We start from the raw sequence: 18596 nt of genomic DNA, 5'->3' as shown, positions 1-18596 counted from the left end.
CAGGCCACCCTGCGTGGCTCCTGAATTGGAGACCTGCAACAGCACTAGAGTAGAAGAGACTGATGCATTGTTTATCTTAGGCAGTTTTATGGCCCGTTACCAGGAATCTGAGCACCCCAAAATCTTCAGTGTATTTATCTATGTATACACCCTGGGAGAAGAGGAAACTGCCATGATCCTGTACAACTTGGAAGTGATTGTCAGTCTTATAAGGATGGAGAAGTGTGACAGCTCAGAAACAGTGATACCAAAACACCATGAAGTCATTAGAAGTTGTCAGGGCTCTAGAGAACCAGACCCATTTCAACAGTGTAACAAAATGGAATTCCATTTACTTTTTGTGAAGTCCAGTTGGTGTCACTCCTATACTTTCTATGGACTCTTCTCACCTTATTCCTCTGTAGAATCCAGCATCTGCTACACTAGCAGCCCTGTCTGGTAGGTAGCTTTAAAATCCTTTCCTGAACGTTCAGCTGTTTTCTTGGTTTTTGTTTTGTTTTCCTTATTCTTGGTTGTTTCAATAATCTTCTCGCCCATAGATGGTGCGATTAATTTCCCTCCAGAATGTCTGGAGAAAGACTATACTTGCTTCGCCCACAAGTCGTCTTTCCGGGTGGTTGGTATGGACACCATCTGGCTGCTGCATTTAAATCCTATTGAATAAATCACTGCAGCTATCTGTCCATCTAGGTACTGCTATGGTCCTCTACATGGAAAATTTTCTGAGAGGATGACCACATCCTCTACCAAAGAGGTGACTGAAGAGTCTCTGGTGTGTGGTGGGCCCTTCTGCACTTTGCTGGATGTCCCATTCTAATCTGACACTAACCTCTTGTGTTCAGGGAGAGGAAGAAATGACTCAATTCCAACCCCATTGGGGAGATTGGGTCTGATTCCTCCAGACTCCCTTCTCTTGTTCCTCTTTCCAGGGAAGGACCTTCGAAATTTGGACCAGTATTTTTGCCCGTGGCTGGAAAACCTTTTCTCAGAAAAGAATCTCTTAAATCTCCCCACCCTGTCTCCTCCAGCTCTGAAATCTGGTACCTCTCCTTCCATGCTGTGTGATGTGCTGGGGGAGGAATGTTTTCTTTCCTGACTCCTTCCTTGCGTTTTCTTGTAAGCTCTGCTTCAGCTTGTGGAGGTGTAACTCCCAGAATGTCTTGTTCTGAGCTTGGATTTCTGGTCACCTTGAGTGCCATTATCTTCCAAGTCATAGAATAACTGGGATGTTTGGAAACAGCACTTCAGCTGTAGGCCTAACGTTTCATCTCATTTATTGGGAAGAAAAGATCCAAGGTATAATGAATGGGTCTACTAGAGCTGGATTTGATGACTGCTCTTTTCATCTGAGTTTCCTGCTTTCTCCTTTTGATTTGGATGGCTGTGCCAAGGGCTTTACCTGGTAGATACTGAGCTTGGCCTGCTGGCTGGAAGACCCCATCTGTATCCGACTGATCAGAGCGCGATGCCCGAGGGAGGGAGGGAGGGAGGAAGACAGGAGCAGTGGTTTTCCCTGGTGAAACTAGCCCATCTGCCTGCTGAGGTTACCTATTTCAGTATCAACAACGGTGCTAGAGTTTACAGATTGAGATGGGACCTCAAAGACTGGGGAGCACGCAGAGGCATACTACACAAGGAGCACTAGAGAAAAGTCAAGGTGGTTGTAAAAGAAAGCAAAACATCACAGTCCCTGTAGCTTGGCCCTTGTATGGTCTGCTATTTGCCCAATTGCTAGGTCTGTACAGCCATGCAGATGCTTCCCGCTGCCCACTGCTTTTCTTATCTGAGGCCTTCTGCATATCACGTGTCCTCTTGACTTCCAGAATGGACTGATTCTTGGAGTCCCAGCCTCTGTGCGTTTCCTGCCACTTCAGCCTGAAGCAGGGAATTCATAGCAGCGATATGAGAGGATGGCTACTCTGAGGCCTGTAATTTCTGGCACCTATTCTCTGCAGCAAGATCCTTGGGGGCGACCTCTGGGGATCAGGGGAACAACCCAGGTATAGTGGCCTTGAAGTGCAGGACTAGGAGGGCGGCTCTGGTGGGCTGCTTTAGGGAGTAAGGCCAGCCATCAATTAGCACCTCAGAACAGCACAAAGCCAAGATGGGTCTCCGAGCTCAGCGCAAAGCTGGCCAGCAAGAGGAACGCTATGGGACCATGAAAGAGACCAATGTGGCTATTTTACATTCATGAGTGATCAGTTTCACAAAGTTCTATTCAGGAGGCTTGTCCTGAGAAAGGAGAGGTAGTGCCCTAGTGAGGGTTTGATGGGAGGCAATGGCAGGCTTGGGGAACATATTTCTATGCTAATTTTTTTCACTCTTTCCTCACTCTCTCATCTCTGGCCATACGTACACCTTCTACCTGTTCTCTCCCATCAATAGCCCTCTCCAGCTCTGTTTCACCCACAGACTCCTGCTTACAAAGGTGCCAATTTTTTAATCAGCTAGGAGGTGCTCCCCCCTGGGCCCCAGGTCCCACCTCCACTCTAACAAGTCCCTGAAGCCTGCACTTTGACACAAGTCAGATGTTAAGTAAATGTCTCTGGGTCATCAGGAAATCTTAAGACTCCCTAGCTCTTACTTGGGTGCTCAGTTCATTAGATCACACTGCAATCTGGCAGGACAATGCTTACTCTAAATTTAAACTTCTCCATATACTGCACTGTTTACTTAGGTGGCACACCAGGCCTCTTACACCCTAGCTACTGAAAGTAGATGACAGGAAAGTTATACATATATGGTTGGGCCATCTCAATGTTTGGGAATGTTATTTAATGTATCTGATGTTATACGGGGGTGGGGAGGAGTCTTGAAAACACTTTCTCCTACCTGCAATATTTTAAACTGTACACACACAGGTATCTATAACACCATATCTGAACATAACGTCATTTTTCTCCAAGGGCATGCCAGTGGAGGCAGGGCTATGTGAACAAAAATAATAGGGACGTTTAGGACCTTTAAAATATTTTATATTTGGAGAAGACAACATACAATTAACAAGGAAAACAGGAAGACTGGATTTATTGGAAATTCCTTTGTACGATTTATTAAAAAATATCTGTTGGTTGTTGACAATCGCCATGATCGACAATGAAAAAAAAATCAGAAATCCTTGGATAACATTCAAACAGTTTTCACCTGCAACAGAAGGTGAATGCCCTGGAACACTTGTGTAATGGTTAAATGCATGAATTGGTATAAACATTCCTGGGTTGCATTTGAGTACAACAGTGGTAAATGTGGGCGAATGGCTGGCTGCCTTAAGACTGAGTGGTACCATACGTGCATTAAACGTGCCCCGATACTTACCTTCCCTTTTGAGAAAACGTTAGGAAAAAATCAGAATGTAGCTCTCAACATCCATGACGGATAATGTTCTTAATGAAGCATTTCTTGAAATCTTATTGCATGCCAGTGGGGGCAGGGCTACATGAACAAAAATACTAAAGCTGCAATTCATTTGCTGTTCTATTTAACACACAAAATAATCTCCAACTGGCTAGCTCTGTCTTCATCAAGTCAACAGGATTTAAAGATGTCCTTTAATAGCTGAGGCAAATGTACATTAATAAAAATTATAAGAAGTCCTGTGGCACCTTACATACTAAGGCTACATCTACACTAGAGAGTTTTGTAGACAAAACTGGGGTTTTGGCAACAAAACTCGTGGAGCAGCTACACATAAAATGCGTTTTGTCTACAGAAACTGTTGACAAAAGAGTCGTGTAAATGCTCCAGGGGGCCTTTTTGTCAACAGAGCAGATCAAAAGATTGATCTGCTTTTATGCGTAGATACAATCTGTTGATGGAAGTTTTGTTGGACTATCTCTTCTGACAGTAACTTCTGAAGACAGATGCTTCTGGTGTAGATGTAGCCTAACAGATTTACTGGAGCATAAGCTCCCATGGGCAAAGACCCATTTTGTCAGATGTGTCTCGTTTCTGCAGATATAGATTAACACAGCTACTTCTTTGATACTTGTAAATTAATAAGGCTCATTCGCCAGGTATAAAGAATGCATCATGGAGGAGTGGGATGGATACAGAATCCAGCAAAAAAAAAAAAAAACCTTCATTTTCTCTGCACATTAAACTTACTTGGCATGAGTTCAGAATCTTCCTTGAACCTTTTGAGTTAAAAAGATATCAGACACAAGTAAAATAAAACAGAACGCTTATTGCAGACACCCACGTTGTACTAGGCATTGTGCTACTTACCATACTACGCACCCTGTCTGTAGTGTTCATTACTCTAGCTGACAAGCAGCAGGGCTCTGAAAATCTTAGTTACTTTTACTTCGAGATCCTACTGAAATGAAAATCAATGTCTCTTTTTCTTCTTATCTTCATCTTTGCACCTGAATTAAGAGTGACAACAGTGCTCTTCAAGAGTATTGTTGATCAGTTAATTTGCTCATTAGCGCAGATTCACGGGGTATAACTATACAAGAGGCTTTTCCCAGCAAAACTGGGCTTTTATCAGGAAAAACTGGAGACCGTCTACAAAGAAAATGCGCCTTGTTGACAATTGATCAACAATACCCAGCACATGCACTGGCAGCATTATACCTCTCCCTTTTCAGGTATAACGCCACTTTCGGCAGTGTTCTGTTGACAAAACAACTACGTAGATGCTCTGTGGCCCTTTTGTCAACAGACAGAGCTTCTGGTTCACCGCGCAGCCCTGTCTGCAGAGCTTCTGGTCAGCTGTTCTGCTGAGAGAGGGCTGAGCAGGCTGCTTTCTGTCAATAGAGTGGATTGCTCTTTCGATCTGCTTTTATGTGTAGATGCAATCTGTCAACAGAAGCTTTGCGGAGAAATCCCTTCCGACAGCAACTTGTGTCAACAGAGGCTCCTCATGTAGATGTAGCCTCAATGTATAGTAGTGCATTTAAAAAAAAAAAAGTGTGTCAAAGGAGTTTTGTAAAAACTGGTATTTAGAGTGTAAAGGTCATTGGCCACCAAATAAAGTACTTCTAATGTAAGCCCTAAATTACTGAAGAAGTTCTTTTACTTTTTAAAATTTCTCTCATACATCCTACCTAACCACAAATGAAATGATCAGAGTTTCATAAGCAACCACAACGAACTATTGTAAGGAGACAATGTTCAGTAAATAAAAGGTCCAAGAGCTTGTTTTCCAAAATGTAATTCTCTGAAACGATGTACAACTGGCACAGATTCTGTTTGAAGTTGTGCCGAAACAAACTAAAAAAAACAAGCAAATTTTAAGTTGACATACTGTATTGTGAATTACTTTCCCAGCTTTTCTACATCTAAGAGAGCGTGAAAATGTTCTGCAATACAGTAAAACAGTTTAATATACAGTTGATTACAGCTCTGTAGTAACGAGTCAAAGAGAATATGTATTTTTATCTATATACATATATAGCTTAATATTTCACAGATACAACTTTTTTTCCATTTTGTGTGTTGTCGACAAAGCATATGCAATATTTACAATTCATCTGCTGAATGGAAGCACCTTCCCCAGCAAATAATTCAGTGGAAATTACAAACTTCTCCTCAGAAGGGTTTGCAAACAGGCCCTTTCTCTCTGTTTGCAGAGGAGGGGAGAATACATTGTGATTGTGGGGTTTATCGGGGCCTGGGAAAATAAGCAAATACATCATTAAGGTAACACTTTCCATGAGACTGGGATTTTTTTTTAGAATTAGTTTTTGAATTGGCAATTGTTTTCAGTTAATTCTTAGTCACGCTTTTGTGCTGTTTCCACACACATTGGTGGCTGAACAGGCAATACAATATCAAAGTGCTAATACTGTTCAAAAAGCAGCTTTTAAAGGAAGCGATTAACAGAATGGAGTTGATGTTAATCTCCAGGCATGCTGCCAAGCAGGAATCTTAAGCAGGTGTTTGAACAGAAATGATATCTTTGTCAAACTTACAATTTCTTGTGAAACCAAAATGAACTCAGGAGGAGGAGGAATACCTTTAAGATGAGCCTTTAATCTTTGTTGTAATCTTGCAACACTCCAGCCAGCCATGATAGCTTTTCTATGCTCGGTAGTTGCTTACATAATGTCACACTTGTATAATACTGTATACAACACGATACAGAAAACAACAGCCAACCCTCCACCACGCCATTAAACTTCGGTAACAGAGCAGCTGTGTCTGAATTTAAAAAGAAATTTCAACTGCCAGCTCAAAATTTACTCAAATGAACAATTTAAAGAAAAACCCAGAGAGCGAAAAGACATCTTTACAAACTCAAGGGACGATAATTACATTGGAGCAGAACTGTCTCGGTCACCTGTGGCACAGGGAAGCTGCGCTGTTACTGACCTCCAACTGTCAGATTGTTTCTCTGTACTCTGACTGACTGTGATAGGTAGGTGGGGTGGGGTGTGTGTGCGTGCGTGCGCGCCATAACCAGGTGACTACAACACCTCAACAAGGCACGCCTTTCCCATACTGTCGCTAGTTCGAGAGTACTAAATTCTCTCCTTAATTGTTTGACTTTCCAATCATATTTATCTTAAAAGCTGTTGTTCCCTCTCCCCCAAGCTTCAGCTCAGCACTACTGAACTGGGGTGGGGAAGATGGCAGAGTCCAGTTCCCAACATCAATATTCTTAACTTTATATCCTGAATGTAAAAATAACCTTTGCCAGGACAGAGACAACTTTTAAAATAAGTCCAATAGAAAGTAAATCCCATCTGCCATGGGAACGTGGCGATTAACCTTCCTGAGAAGTATGGGAGAGCACATTTCAGTGTGTGAGAAACTTCTGGGTGTTCCCTGTTAACTCAATACCTTTGGCCGCAGTGTAGGACAGGATATGGTTATTATTACCTGATTAATAAGAGATACCCTCCATTTATCATGCAAATTCTAGGCAGTATTCATAATGAACTTGCAACTGTGCTTTGTCTTTAAATAGCAGTTAGGACTAGTTAAGGCTCTTGGCTTTTAAATTATTACTTATATTTCTGTTTATTACTGCTGCAGTTTAAAGCTGTAATCTCAGAGGGCGCTAATAGAGCTCACTGCTCTGCATATATGGTACCATCACTTCAGAACACTGCAATTCAGGAAGGAAAGTTTGGGTGAGGATTCCTTCAGCAGCTGTTGAACTAATGGGTGCTGAGAGGAAAAAAAAAAAGTTTGACACGGATAGGCTCTTACAAAGAGTGCAGAGTTGCTGGGTGCTGTGGAAGGCCATGTGGTATAGAAGAGGCCAGCACCTTTGAGGCCTGCCCCTTTTCACTAGATGACAAGATGGAATTTTTTACACAGTGAGAACACCCTGGGTGAATGAGGCTTGGATTTCACCCCATGTGCATAGGTATACATTCCGTCAGATGGTGGGTTTTTAATATAGCTCATTTTGTTTCTCTCCCCAGAGCTTATCTTCCAACAATTATATAGTCAAAGCCACCCCCACAGTGCAAATTATTTCTCCAGTATCTTTCTTACGAACACGTACTATGAGGGGAAAGTGAAGGGTCTTTAAACAATCTCAGAACTTCAATTGGCTAGATTATATGATCCTTGCAGTCCCTTCTAGTGCTGTCATTCTCTGATTTAAACTAAGGTTCCCAGAATCATCATGATCTTCTATGCCTTAAGGTACACAAACATTCAAAAACCACATTTCTGAAAATTGCCACACCTACCAACTCGTTAGACATATGTCTAAGCTCAGACTTCTACTGTATGTAGCTGCTGATGGTAGCCGTATACTCAAAAATCTACAGACTTGCAATACATAACCAAAAGCTAAAATTTAAGATAACCTTGCCAGTGCCAATACCTGCTTTAAAGTTGTTAAGGTTTGTTGAACACTACCCATTTCTAAAGTCTTGGAATAAGTGTTGTAGCAAAACCAAATCAAACCCAAGACCAAAATGAAATTCACAGAAAGCCTAAGATGAAGGAGAACTTGCAAAGAGCAAAGAAAGCAATCTTAAGGCATCTTTCAGTAACTGCAAAACTCAAATGACCAATTCTCCTCGCATGGATTTGCAATTAGGAGCTGTGAACATAAAGTTGCCTATTGTCAAAAGCAGCAAATATATTGCACATGGAATGGTTGATTTTGAAGTGCGTTGCCTTTGTTTCTTTCCCTTCTATACGTCTAGAGCCAAAGCCTACTGAAAGCAATAGAACAATTTCCTGTTGACTTTACTGGGTTTTGGATAAAACAAATGTATTAATTAAACATGAAACGTTTAATGGATATAACTAAAGACCAGGACAAAGCCTTAACTATCTTTTACAATCAAATGTTCAGAACAGCTTTCTCTCAAAGTACTGGTGAATTCATCTCTGGGCCCATGGGGCCTGGACCCAGATGTCCTGGTCAATTTGGGGGGTGGAGGTGTTATGTGCTCCAACCTGCTCCACTCACTACTCTTACTGCGGAGTACAGTTGGGTTGCAGGGGTCTTCCTTACCCCAGTCACCCAGTGCTCTGTCTGGGAAGTAGGAGAAGTTCCCTCCCCTCTCAGCCTGACCCTGCAGTTCAGTAGGACCATGGGGAGGATTATATTTGGAAGGCATAGGGAAAGGCTTCCACTTGCCCTGGTCCAGGGCCCCACAACTCCCTAATCCACTTCTGCTCAAAGTGAGCAACTCAAACCAGAAGCATCTCTCCTCAGCAAATAAGCAGCAAGTATTTTTTTGCAAACTGCCTAAGCAGTGAAGTGCTCAGTAACTATCTTTGCAATCAGCAAATACGGTATGAGAGATTTAATCCACTCGGTAAAGACACTAAGAAAATTATCTAACACTTCCACTTCAAGTTTTTTTCTGCCAGAGTTGAATACATTTTTGTTGGATGACAGGGAAGTACTACCACCTTGAAATCTTTTCCCTCGCCACTATTCTATAGAACAGCTGTTAAACCTCTGCCCTCCATACATTATACATGTTGTAGGATATATTTGAGTCACCTTGTAATTTCTGTTGAGTGTTTTCCTTTAAGCAAAACTAGTACAAACAAAGAAAAACTCCTAGGGTGTGACACTCATTAAGACTGAAAGTCATTTATAAATATTATTAGATTTATGCTCAGCTTAAGGTCCCTTTACCCTGCCAGAATAATGTGAAGTGGCCATCAAGTGACCTGATTTCATATCTGCCTTCAAGTTTCCTGTCTCTTCACATAAGCAAAGACAAGGATCCTTGAAAAGAAGGATCAGCCTTTTAAATAATCTGACATCCAATTATCATCTCCCTTCTCTATTTGCCAGTAGTTTTGATGAGCTGGCTGTCCGGTGTTGTAGAGTATATTCATACTACATTTCACCTCTGATTGACAGGAATGCCATTTCTTTCAAGAGTTGAGTAACATTTGAAAGGACTTTAGCACAACAGCTGTGAGCAGGTAGGTGGCTGTTTTCTCAGGGATGGCAAATTTTCAGATCTGGCCAACCTGTAATTGCGGCATGCCTATCGCTCCTTTTTCCAGGCCTGTTGATTTAGATCAGATATTCTATTTGCATAGCTATTACCTTGTGCGTGGTTTTCTTGTAGGATGCGAGGAGGGTTCTTCAGCATTTCCTCATTCTAGTTGTTCTAGTTTTGGGAATGCAGAGCTAGTATGTTCTTCTCTCATGTTTTCCTTACTTGACTACACCTCAGTCTATTAACCTTAGGGAACCTTCTCTGATTCCACAGCTCATAACAGACACTTTCCACAAATCGTCTATTAAGTAAAACTAAAGATACAAGGTGAAACATGCGAGTAAGGGTTTATTTTTACCGTTTTCCTAAACCCATTTTTATAATGGATCATTTTTAATTTTATAATCAACCAGAGCAGACGAAACTTTGGAGACATTGGCCTACGTGGGTATTCATGTTAACAGTAAGTTAAAATTCAGATTTATTGTAACAAAAGTCATTTGGACACTGACCCTGGAAAAAGCAAGAAGGGCTCAACTACAACCTAGGCAGAGAACTACAATGAGGGGAGGTGGAAAATGTCTCTGGAGTAGAATGCACTGCTCCCTGCACAAATATTCTGCACATTTTGTCTCTCACAGCTATATCTAGCTCAACCTCCAAACTGTTTGGAGGTTTGTGTTTGTTTTCCTAAATGCATTTGTAACTTGGCAGTAGTGCTGTTTTACTGTGCTGTTATGCTGTAGCACTGGGATTCCTACATCCTTCACCACCTGGTTCCCCTTCCCCTCCATTCACAAATGTTCCACTTCCATTCACAATCTCACAACATCTCTGCATCAGTTGCTCATGTGGGAAAGTGTCCTTAGGGAGTATATACGGTATTTTTAGATGCCTTTTATTGCAATATAGTTGCCAGAAATAAGCAAGTATCAATGTATTATGAGCCAGTTCTTCCATAAGCAGCAATGTAAGAACCTATGGGAGTGCGTTTCTGATCTTTTAATAATTTCTATGATGCTGAACTGGAACAGCATTAGTCATTTTACTCTTTGGAAAGGAGGTTGGAAAACTATCCCCACGGCATAATTTAAATCCAGCACACCTCTTTATATGAGCATATAAAATATACCGTTCCTGAGAGTGTGCTCTGATGTAGCTCTTCCCAGACTCTTTTAGAAAGCTTTTATTAACATAGGCACATTTGAATTTTGCTTCAATGAATTTCAATGCTGCTAGCAGTTTCGATTGATTTTTTGTTTCATTTCCTCCTATTATATAACTTTACTGTGACTTCATGGCATTCTCTGGTGTTTTTCTGCGGTGTTGGCAGATTTACTCTTCATAAGTTGCAGTCATTTGAACTATTCGATTTGTTTCTTTTCTATCACTTAAAATAAACCACATTAGGACAAGATAAGGAAGAGAAAGGACATTAAATCAACTGTGAAGTGGTAAAGCTGTGACTGGACGATTAAGTTGGAGAATACAGGTAAAGACTGAGAGCCTTGTGAAGGAAGTTTTACTGCATGGAGTAAGTTCTTTGATATGAAATTGATCTCACACCAAAGAAATTCAAATATTGCTGTTAAAACACAAGTTCAAATCCAAGGATGGGGGAAAACCAGTCCTCTGCATATCTTATCATGCACAACACAGAGGAGTGCAACACAAAGGAGAGGAGAAACAAGCAGTCTTGAAATCAGGTAAAAAATCTAGACAGCTGATGAGATTACAATCAACTTCATACTACAGGTTAAGCCTCCCTGGTCTGGCACTCTCAAGACCTGACTGGTCCCGAAACAGAGAATTTACTCAATCGGGGAGGTGAATGTTGGTGCCTCTGCTGCCACAAGCTGTGGGGCTCTGCTTCAGTGGCAGCACAGGGAGCTGACATTGACAGAGCAGTAATAGGGGGCACTCGGGAAGAGATGAGCTCTCGGCCCCTGGCTGTAATGCTCCACTCTAGGCCTACGGCTGCACGGCTCTGCAGCCAGCCCGCCTCTTCCCCTGAGCACCCCTCTGTTGCCACTCCTCCCACTCCCACCCTCTCTGAGCTGGAATGCTGTAAATCAGCCCTGGGTGGGTAGAAGAGCGTTTGCTGAGTTTGGGTGCTCTGGCTTCTCCTCATGAGGGCCGCAGCCCTGGAGGACGCACAGATGCTGGGCCACAGATGTTGCTGGATGAGGGAAGTACAGTATGGATTACAGAGGTTCAACTTGTAATAACTCTCAATGCTGCTATTTGCACATGCTTTGCAACATAGCAAGATAGGGGATCAGCTGATTAGAAACAACTGTTCACCTTAAATTTTTTTACACACGAACATCACGTGATAGTCACTAGAAACCCGACATTTTATAAACCATTCTAAATGTCAGTCTCAGAGAAAGTTACAGGAACAACAGAGTGAAGCCATTTTAAAATACTATAGTCTACAGACAACCTCAAAGGTTGTTTCTCTCTAATCAGGATACAGCAAGTCTTTAGATAAAAAGCATGTGAGTCCTTTACTTTTGTTAAGACTTTATACTCACTGAACCTCCACTTCCTCTATTCAAACAGTCCTTTCAGTACACAGATTCAGACAAGAGTGTTTTCCTGTTAATCACCTGCCTATGCTCATAATAACTAGCACTAAACAAATTGATAGTGACTTCATCGTGCTTCCTTACTCTTACACCACCTCACAGCCCCACTACCTGCCAAGGTGACCTGTACACTACATGAATAATAGTGTAGAAGTCACTGACTGGCAGCTGGCATTTTTAATACTATAGCCACAGCTCACAGCAAGTTCCTTGTCATTATTAAACAAACAAAACAAAACCAACTGCCACCCTCTAACCCCTTGAAAAAGCCTTAAATCCTGGACAATAATAAATTCATTATCATCTTAAAAATCTGCTGTAATTAATACAAATGCACTGGAATGTTATTTACTTGTTCATGAGAAGTCAGTGTTTGGTCTTAAAGGTGTACAGGGTGTGTGTGGAATAATCAATGGTCTGTCAGCAGCAAATTAAAGAAATGTTGCAGAAAATACTCAGCATCTTCCCTCAACTTTCCAAATCCCAGAGTCACCCCCATAGAGTTCCTGGGCTTGAAAGCATTTAGCAACCACATGCTTTTTCCCTGTGGGTGATCTTGACGATCAGTACCAAGAAATTCTAAACATACAGGAAAAGAACAAGCCAACAGAACATTGTTTTTAGTAGAGTACATTTTAGGGGATAGGGCTAATCAGGTAACTTTTATAATGTTAATGTTTCTTTTAAATTATTACACAGAATGTAATAAAACAAGCGCTAAAGGCATTTTATAAAATAAACTCTGATACTGGCATGCAAGTGTATAACATGGGCCATGTTTGGACTCTCTCAGGCACTAAGAGACCTGCAGTAGAGAGCATTATACCATTAAAAACCATCAGACACCCATTATTTTTGGGGGGGGTCCAACTCCCATTGTCTTTCATTGGGAGTTGAGAGGGGGGTCTCACTGTCCTTTGTGACTTTGAGAAGTACATATGTTTTGTGGGATGGGGTTTCATAGCTTTCATAGGGGCTCGGTCTACACAAGCCCCTTCCTTTCAAAAGGGGCATGTTAATGAGCGGGTTTGAAAGATGCTAATGCTAATAGCAAGAAGGGGCTTTCGAAAACTTGGGGGGGGTCCTTTCGGAAGGTCCCGTCTCCACAGGCGGCGCGCGATTCGAAAAGCCACACTTTCGAATTCCTGTGGCCGCCATTATGCTAATGAGGTGCTGCATATTCATTACAGTGCCTCATTAGCATCTTTCGAACCCGCTGATTAACATGCCCCTTTCGAAAGGAAGGGACACATGTAGACACAGGGAGGTTGTTTCTGAATCGCAAAAGAAGAGATTCAAGACCTTTGTGACAAGGACCATGACATCTGGTCACAATGAAGCTGTTAGAGGTGGCTATTGTTCTGGTGACAATAAGCAAACAATTCATGACATTATTATTATCAATGTAACTATTAGATACTACAGGTTGAACTGCTCTAGTCTGGAACCCTTGGAACCTGACTGGTGATAAATTAGAGAATTTGCTGGACCAGGGGAGGTCAACCATGACCTAGGGGCTCTGATGCTGGCTCAGGGTTTCAGCTAATGACACTTCACCCTGGGTCATGCCTGCCTTTCCCTCTTCTGCTGCCTGTGGTCCCAGCCACCAACTCCATGGATCTACTCCTGGCCCCAGCCTGGGGCTCTGCAGTCACCCCCCGGCCATGGTCCCACCCTGGGGCAGTTAGGGGCAAGGAGGGGCACAGGACATTTGACCCTCAGTCACAGTAAGTGGGCACCCAGCTAACTAAAATCGTGACGGTTACAGACACTGCCAGACCAGAGTGTGCTGAACTAGAGGTACAACCTGTATTTACTAATTAGAAAGTGAAAGTATGTAGTATCAGATGCACTCAACTCACGATGGTGTTAATACTATGTAGATCAACACCACAAGAACAGACAGCAGCCCTTGACTTTAGAGCCCAGAGATGTTTCTGACCTCAGCCATTTTATTTGCTTAGTGACATCAGAAAAGAGGCCATGATGCTACCAAGTCAGGAACCCTTTTCAGTACTCTAATGAGATACTACTGAAAGGCTAACAATACTCATGTAGTAACACACCACGAATAGCCACACGAGTCATACTAATTTTGTAGGCTAAAGGACAGCCTTTGTGTGGAATGGTGTGTTACTGCAATAATGAGAGGTAAGATTTCCTCATTCCTTGCTTCTGTTTAAAAAAAAAGATCAATAAATTGGCTTGGAATCCTCAGACTATGCTGTTCTTTCACTTTTAGTTGCTAGGATCAAACTTCCTACAGGTGGAGGCTTGCTGTGAGAAGTACAACAAACATACAGCACTGAAAGTCAGAGAAAAGACATGGAGCTATTTTGCTGGATCATGGCTAACACTGGAAGAACAGCAGAGAAATGCCACTTTTACTTCTGGGCATTGTAGTGGGCCATCAAATCAGAGAAATCAAAAGGATGGATGAAAGAATTAAATCCACTCAGGGCACACATTCCAATGCCAGAAGCATGTGAACAATGCAGGACATAAGAAAAGAGATGGTGATCACTTGTTCTGTTCATTCCCTCTGAGGCAGCTGGCACTGGCCACTGTTGGAAGACAGGATACTGGGCTAGACGGACCTTGGTCTGACACACTATGGCCGTTCTGAAAGTAGTAAGTGTGACTATGCTCTGCTTTCACTTTTAAGTCATTTTTGGGACTAAAAATGGAAAGAAATAACTGAAAAATAGGACTGCGCAGACAAAAGAGCATTAGATTTGCCCACAATCTCCATAATTCTCTTGGCAGATTAACTGATTTTGGGCAGAAATAATATAGTAATTTAGCTGGTACAAGAAATTCTTGTTTAAATTGGAACCTTGCAATATTTAACATTATCCAAAGTGGATCACCCACTCGTTCAAAAGCAGAGTGAAAAAGGGTTACAATTACAGACACATGCAAAGAAAGAAGTGGTCAGTGTCTTTGCCAGGAATTAAAATTAGAGGGTGTCTGAATTTAAATGGAGAGTTGGAAAATGATTAAACAGGCAACTCTGAGGAGGGATGGTGGAATTCAGGGGGGAGGAGACTGTGTATAGCGAAATCCCTGGGACTAGTGTCGTCTGAAGCCCTGATCCTGCCACTGCCTCTTTGCAGACAGAACCCAGTGCCTGCACAGAGTCCCAACAACTTCAGTGAGCCTCACTGTATGCACAGGAGTCTGCTCATGCAGTCACTAGTAGGTTCAGGCCCAAAATGTTGTGCTTCTCAGCTCATGGTGCAGGAATTTCCTATTCCTGCTTTAAATGGCACATGGGAAGCATGTCATTCTAATCTACACTGCAAAACACAGCATAGGTGCAAAGCCTGAATAACGCTGCTCAGCACCATTAACTCAGGACAGAAGGTACATGGGGATTTTCAGACTTGGTCTACATTGGCAGGCTTTGGAGGTCTCACCAACTTTGACAAAAGTATTGCCTTGGTAATGTCCTCACAGTGGTTTGCAGTTCGACGAGGATGAAGCACTAATGGACGTCTTATTAAATTTAGTGACACCAATTACCAGCTCTGCAAACCCCAATACCAGCCTCAAAAACAAAATGTAAAACAATCACACACAAATAAATAAATAAATGCAATCCCAAAATGTGCATTTAACCGCCTCTCTACGAATCAGGGCAGTTTGAGGGGCACCAATTTCACTCAAAATCTCACAAATCCGCTGGGGACAGGGTAATATGAAAGCGGCTTTTGTAACACCTGAGACCTAAATTGTAAAAGCTTTAACAGTTACCTGACGTTTTTGGAACTCTAACTTTAGGGCTATGAAATCGGACCCTTTAATCCCTCCAGACACGTCAATAACCCGTGGATGTCAGGAAAGCAGTGTCTAATCACGTCTAATCAAAACACTCTTAAAGGGTGAAAGGAAAACACCTCTGCTGCTGCTTCATCTAAATGCTGAGCTGCTGCAGAACTCAGCTCTTCCCCCGCCCCACACAAAGCAAAACTGTTACCTCCTTTCCATGACATTCACTTGCGGTACATTACTGGCACTTTTATGTCAGTTTCATACACACGCCTGTTTAGGTACAGAAGGTCCGATAACAATAAAATAGTACATCCCCACCCACACCCTCCTCTATGTAAAACCCAAGGAGTTGCATTAGCCAAGAAGAAGTGTTTTGAGAGAAACAATAATAAAAATGATATAATGACCACAGCTTTTCTTTTAAAACTGATAAATACCCAAAGCTATTATTTTATTTGCGGCCTTTGTACGTGGGCAGGGAACCCAATGGAGTATATCTGAAGGCACTTAATATCCTCCACTCAGCTGAAAGGTGGTTACACAGGGAGCTGGGGAGTTTTGAAGAGGGCTAAAGGGCATGGAGGGGAGAGGAGGACAAAAATGAGCACTGAATAACTGTGATCCACACAGCATCAGGTACTAACATGAACACAAATCACCCAAATGTAGAGAATGTCTTTCTTCTAAAAAACAAAGTAGCCAGTTGCAAAGGTTTTTGTGTTCCTATGGACAGAGCACATCATGCAGGTCTCTGTCACTGCATCATACACTCTTAGAGATATTTAACTTTGTCAGTTCGTTGACCTCCTCAGGTCCTGCTTCCTCACAGTCACTCGTGACAGCTTTGCCAAACCTGCATCTGTCTTCCGCTTGCACTCCCTCTTTTTGGAGCTTCTTGTAGGATGGAAGCATATTCTTGGGTTCTAAGTTGTTATCTGAGCCCTGGGATGTCTTGTCAGAATTCTGTACAGAAGGCACCAGATTGGCAATCTCATCAGTAGGAGACCGCCCAATGCTGCCATCCACTTGAACCCGGATGTCTGGAGATATAGACAACTGGTGATGTGGCACAACCCCATTGTCCATGCATTTTGGGTAAAGGTAGGTCTTCATCTGACCTTTCCCCTTCACATTGACTGTCCCCCTATAATCAAAGTCATATCCCATCTTATTTAGGATACGGTAGCTCTCCTCACTCACCTGTATCCGGCACTCTACTCCAGTAGAGTCCATTCTGCTAGCAATGTTCACGGTATCACCCCATATGTCATACAATAACTTGGTAGTGCCTATGACCCCAGCAGTGAGAGGGCCATGATTAAAGCCAATGCGAAGTTTAAAATTAAACCACAGCATATTATTGTTGAAGTCATCCACCACTTGCATCATTTCTTTGGCAAATTCAAAAAGGGTTTGCAAATGTCCATGTGGATGGTTATTGTCCTGACACTGTGCAGTGTTCAGTCCAGAGGCAGCCATGTATGTTGCCCCAATTGTTTTGATTTTCTCAATGCTGCTGTAATGTGGTTTGCTCAGCAACTCATCAAAGTCCCCAATCAACTCGTTCAGGACTCGATAGCATTCTTTGCCCCCTTCATAATTCTCTTCATAGAACTCGCTGAAATTCACAATGCTAGCAAAGATCACTCCACCGCTATCATGGTTTTTGGAGTAGCTCTGGGAAACCTTCAACTGCTCCGCCACATGATATGGAATAATATTCCTCAGCAGCCAGTCAGCTTGGTCTCTCATGCTCTGAATTTTGGTGCGGTGAAGATCAGCCTCTACATCTCCATGGTAGTGGAGGCGGTAACTGACTTCAAACTCCCGATTCAGAAACCAAACCAAAAGGAGCAGAAGAAAGAAAACCAGTATCACTTCCTGGCCAATCGTGTCTGCTGGTTTCTTTATGTCAGTTAGCAATGAACTGTTGCATGGATTCTTCTGAGAGCTGGGGCAGGGCAGGGGAAAAGAAAAATAAAGATGTGCATTTTAAAATACAGTTCCATGACTTCTTAATCTGTAAATCTCCGTTGTTAAAAATGCCTCACTAAAACCAAATTGGAGTTTTAAAACTCTCATTTTATTTGGTCTTAAATATACCCAGGCTGTAGAACTCTCTCATAGTCATTTTAATTGACACAAAATTAAATGGACCCTCTTGAGCTGCTGGGCCTAAATACTCCCCAAATTTGACAATCTTGAAGTTCTCATTGGTGAGTATGCCGTCTTTCAGAAATACAGCTTTATGCGTTTACAATATTATTTATTGAAAGTATAAATGGCTATTTGCGTATTCATAATGACTTCTTGTATTCCTGATTCAGAAATCAAGCCCAGTACAAAATACTGAACTACTAATAATGAATACAAAAATACTGCTTTGGGCCGTCCACGTCCCTCAGAACCGCCACTGTCCCAAAGACCGGAGAAAAGATATGAGCCTTACAAGGTGTTTTGAAGATCAGTACATTTTAGGCTCTGGAGGATACTTGGAGGAAGAAACTCCAGAGCTGAGGAACTATGTCGAGAACAATCTGCCACTGTGCTATGGAACTGCGAAGGATGGGGTTCTCACCTGAACATCTCTTCTGATTGCAACCACTAAAGCTTATTATGGGGAGACAGGCAATTTTCTCAATTAGCTACAATGTCAGCCATTAGTGCATGTAAGAATACAGACCAATCTTCAGACATTCATTGGCAGATCCTGCGGATTGCAGAGCTCCCATATAATATACTCTCTGCATGAAACATCCCTGAGTGGACTGGTGGCTACATTCTGTACAATTGTAACTTTCTGGGTGTTGTAAGGGTGTAGCCCAAATCTCCCTGAGAAGTCAATGATCCC

The 18596-nt window shown here is 42.2% G+C and overlaps 1 protein-coding gene across 2 annotated transcripts in view; it reads right to left on the bottom strand.

The window, feature by feature from the left end:
• Positions 1–3027: 3027 nt before the first annotated feature.
• Positions 3028–18596, bottom strand: part of ADCY9 (adenylate cyclase 9) — a 131081-nt gene continuing 115512 nt past the window's right edge. For both annotated transcript variants that reach the window (XM_075010352.1, XM_075010353.1), the window contains exon 10: positions 3028–17696. In XM_075010352.1, the coding sequence (XP_074866453.1) occupies positions 16508–17696 (1189 nt within the window). In that variant the 3' untranslated portion in view covers positions 3028–16507. The remainder of the gene's footprint in view (positions 17697–18596) is intronic.

The sequence above is a fragment of the Carettochelys insculpta genome, chromosome 16, assembly GCF_033958435.1.
Source record: "Carettochelys insculpta isolate YL-2023 chromosome 16, ASM3395843v1, whole genome shotgun sequence".
NCBI lineage: Eukaryota > Metazoa > Chordata > Testudines > Carettochelyidae > Carettochelys > Carettochelys insculpta.
This window is presented reverse-complemented; position numbering and strand designations above follow the sequence as displayed.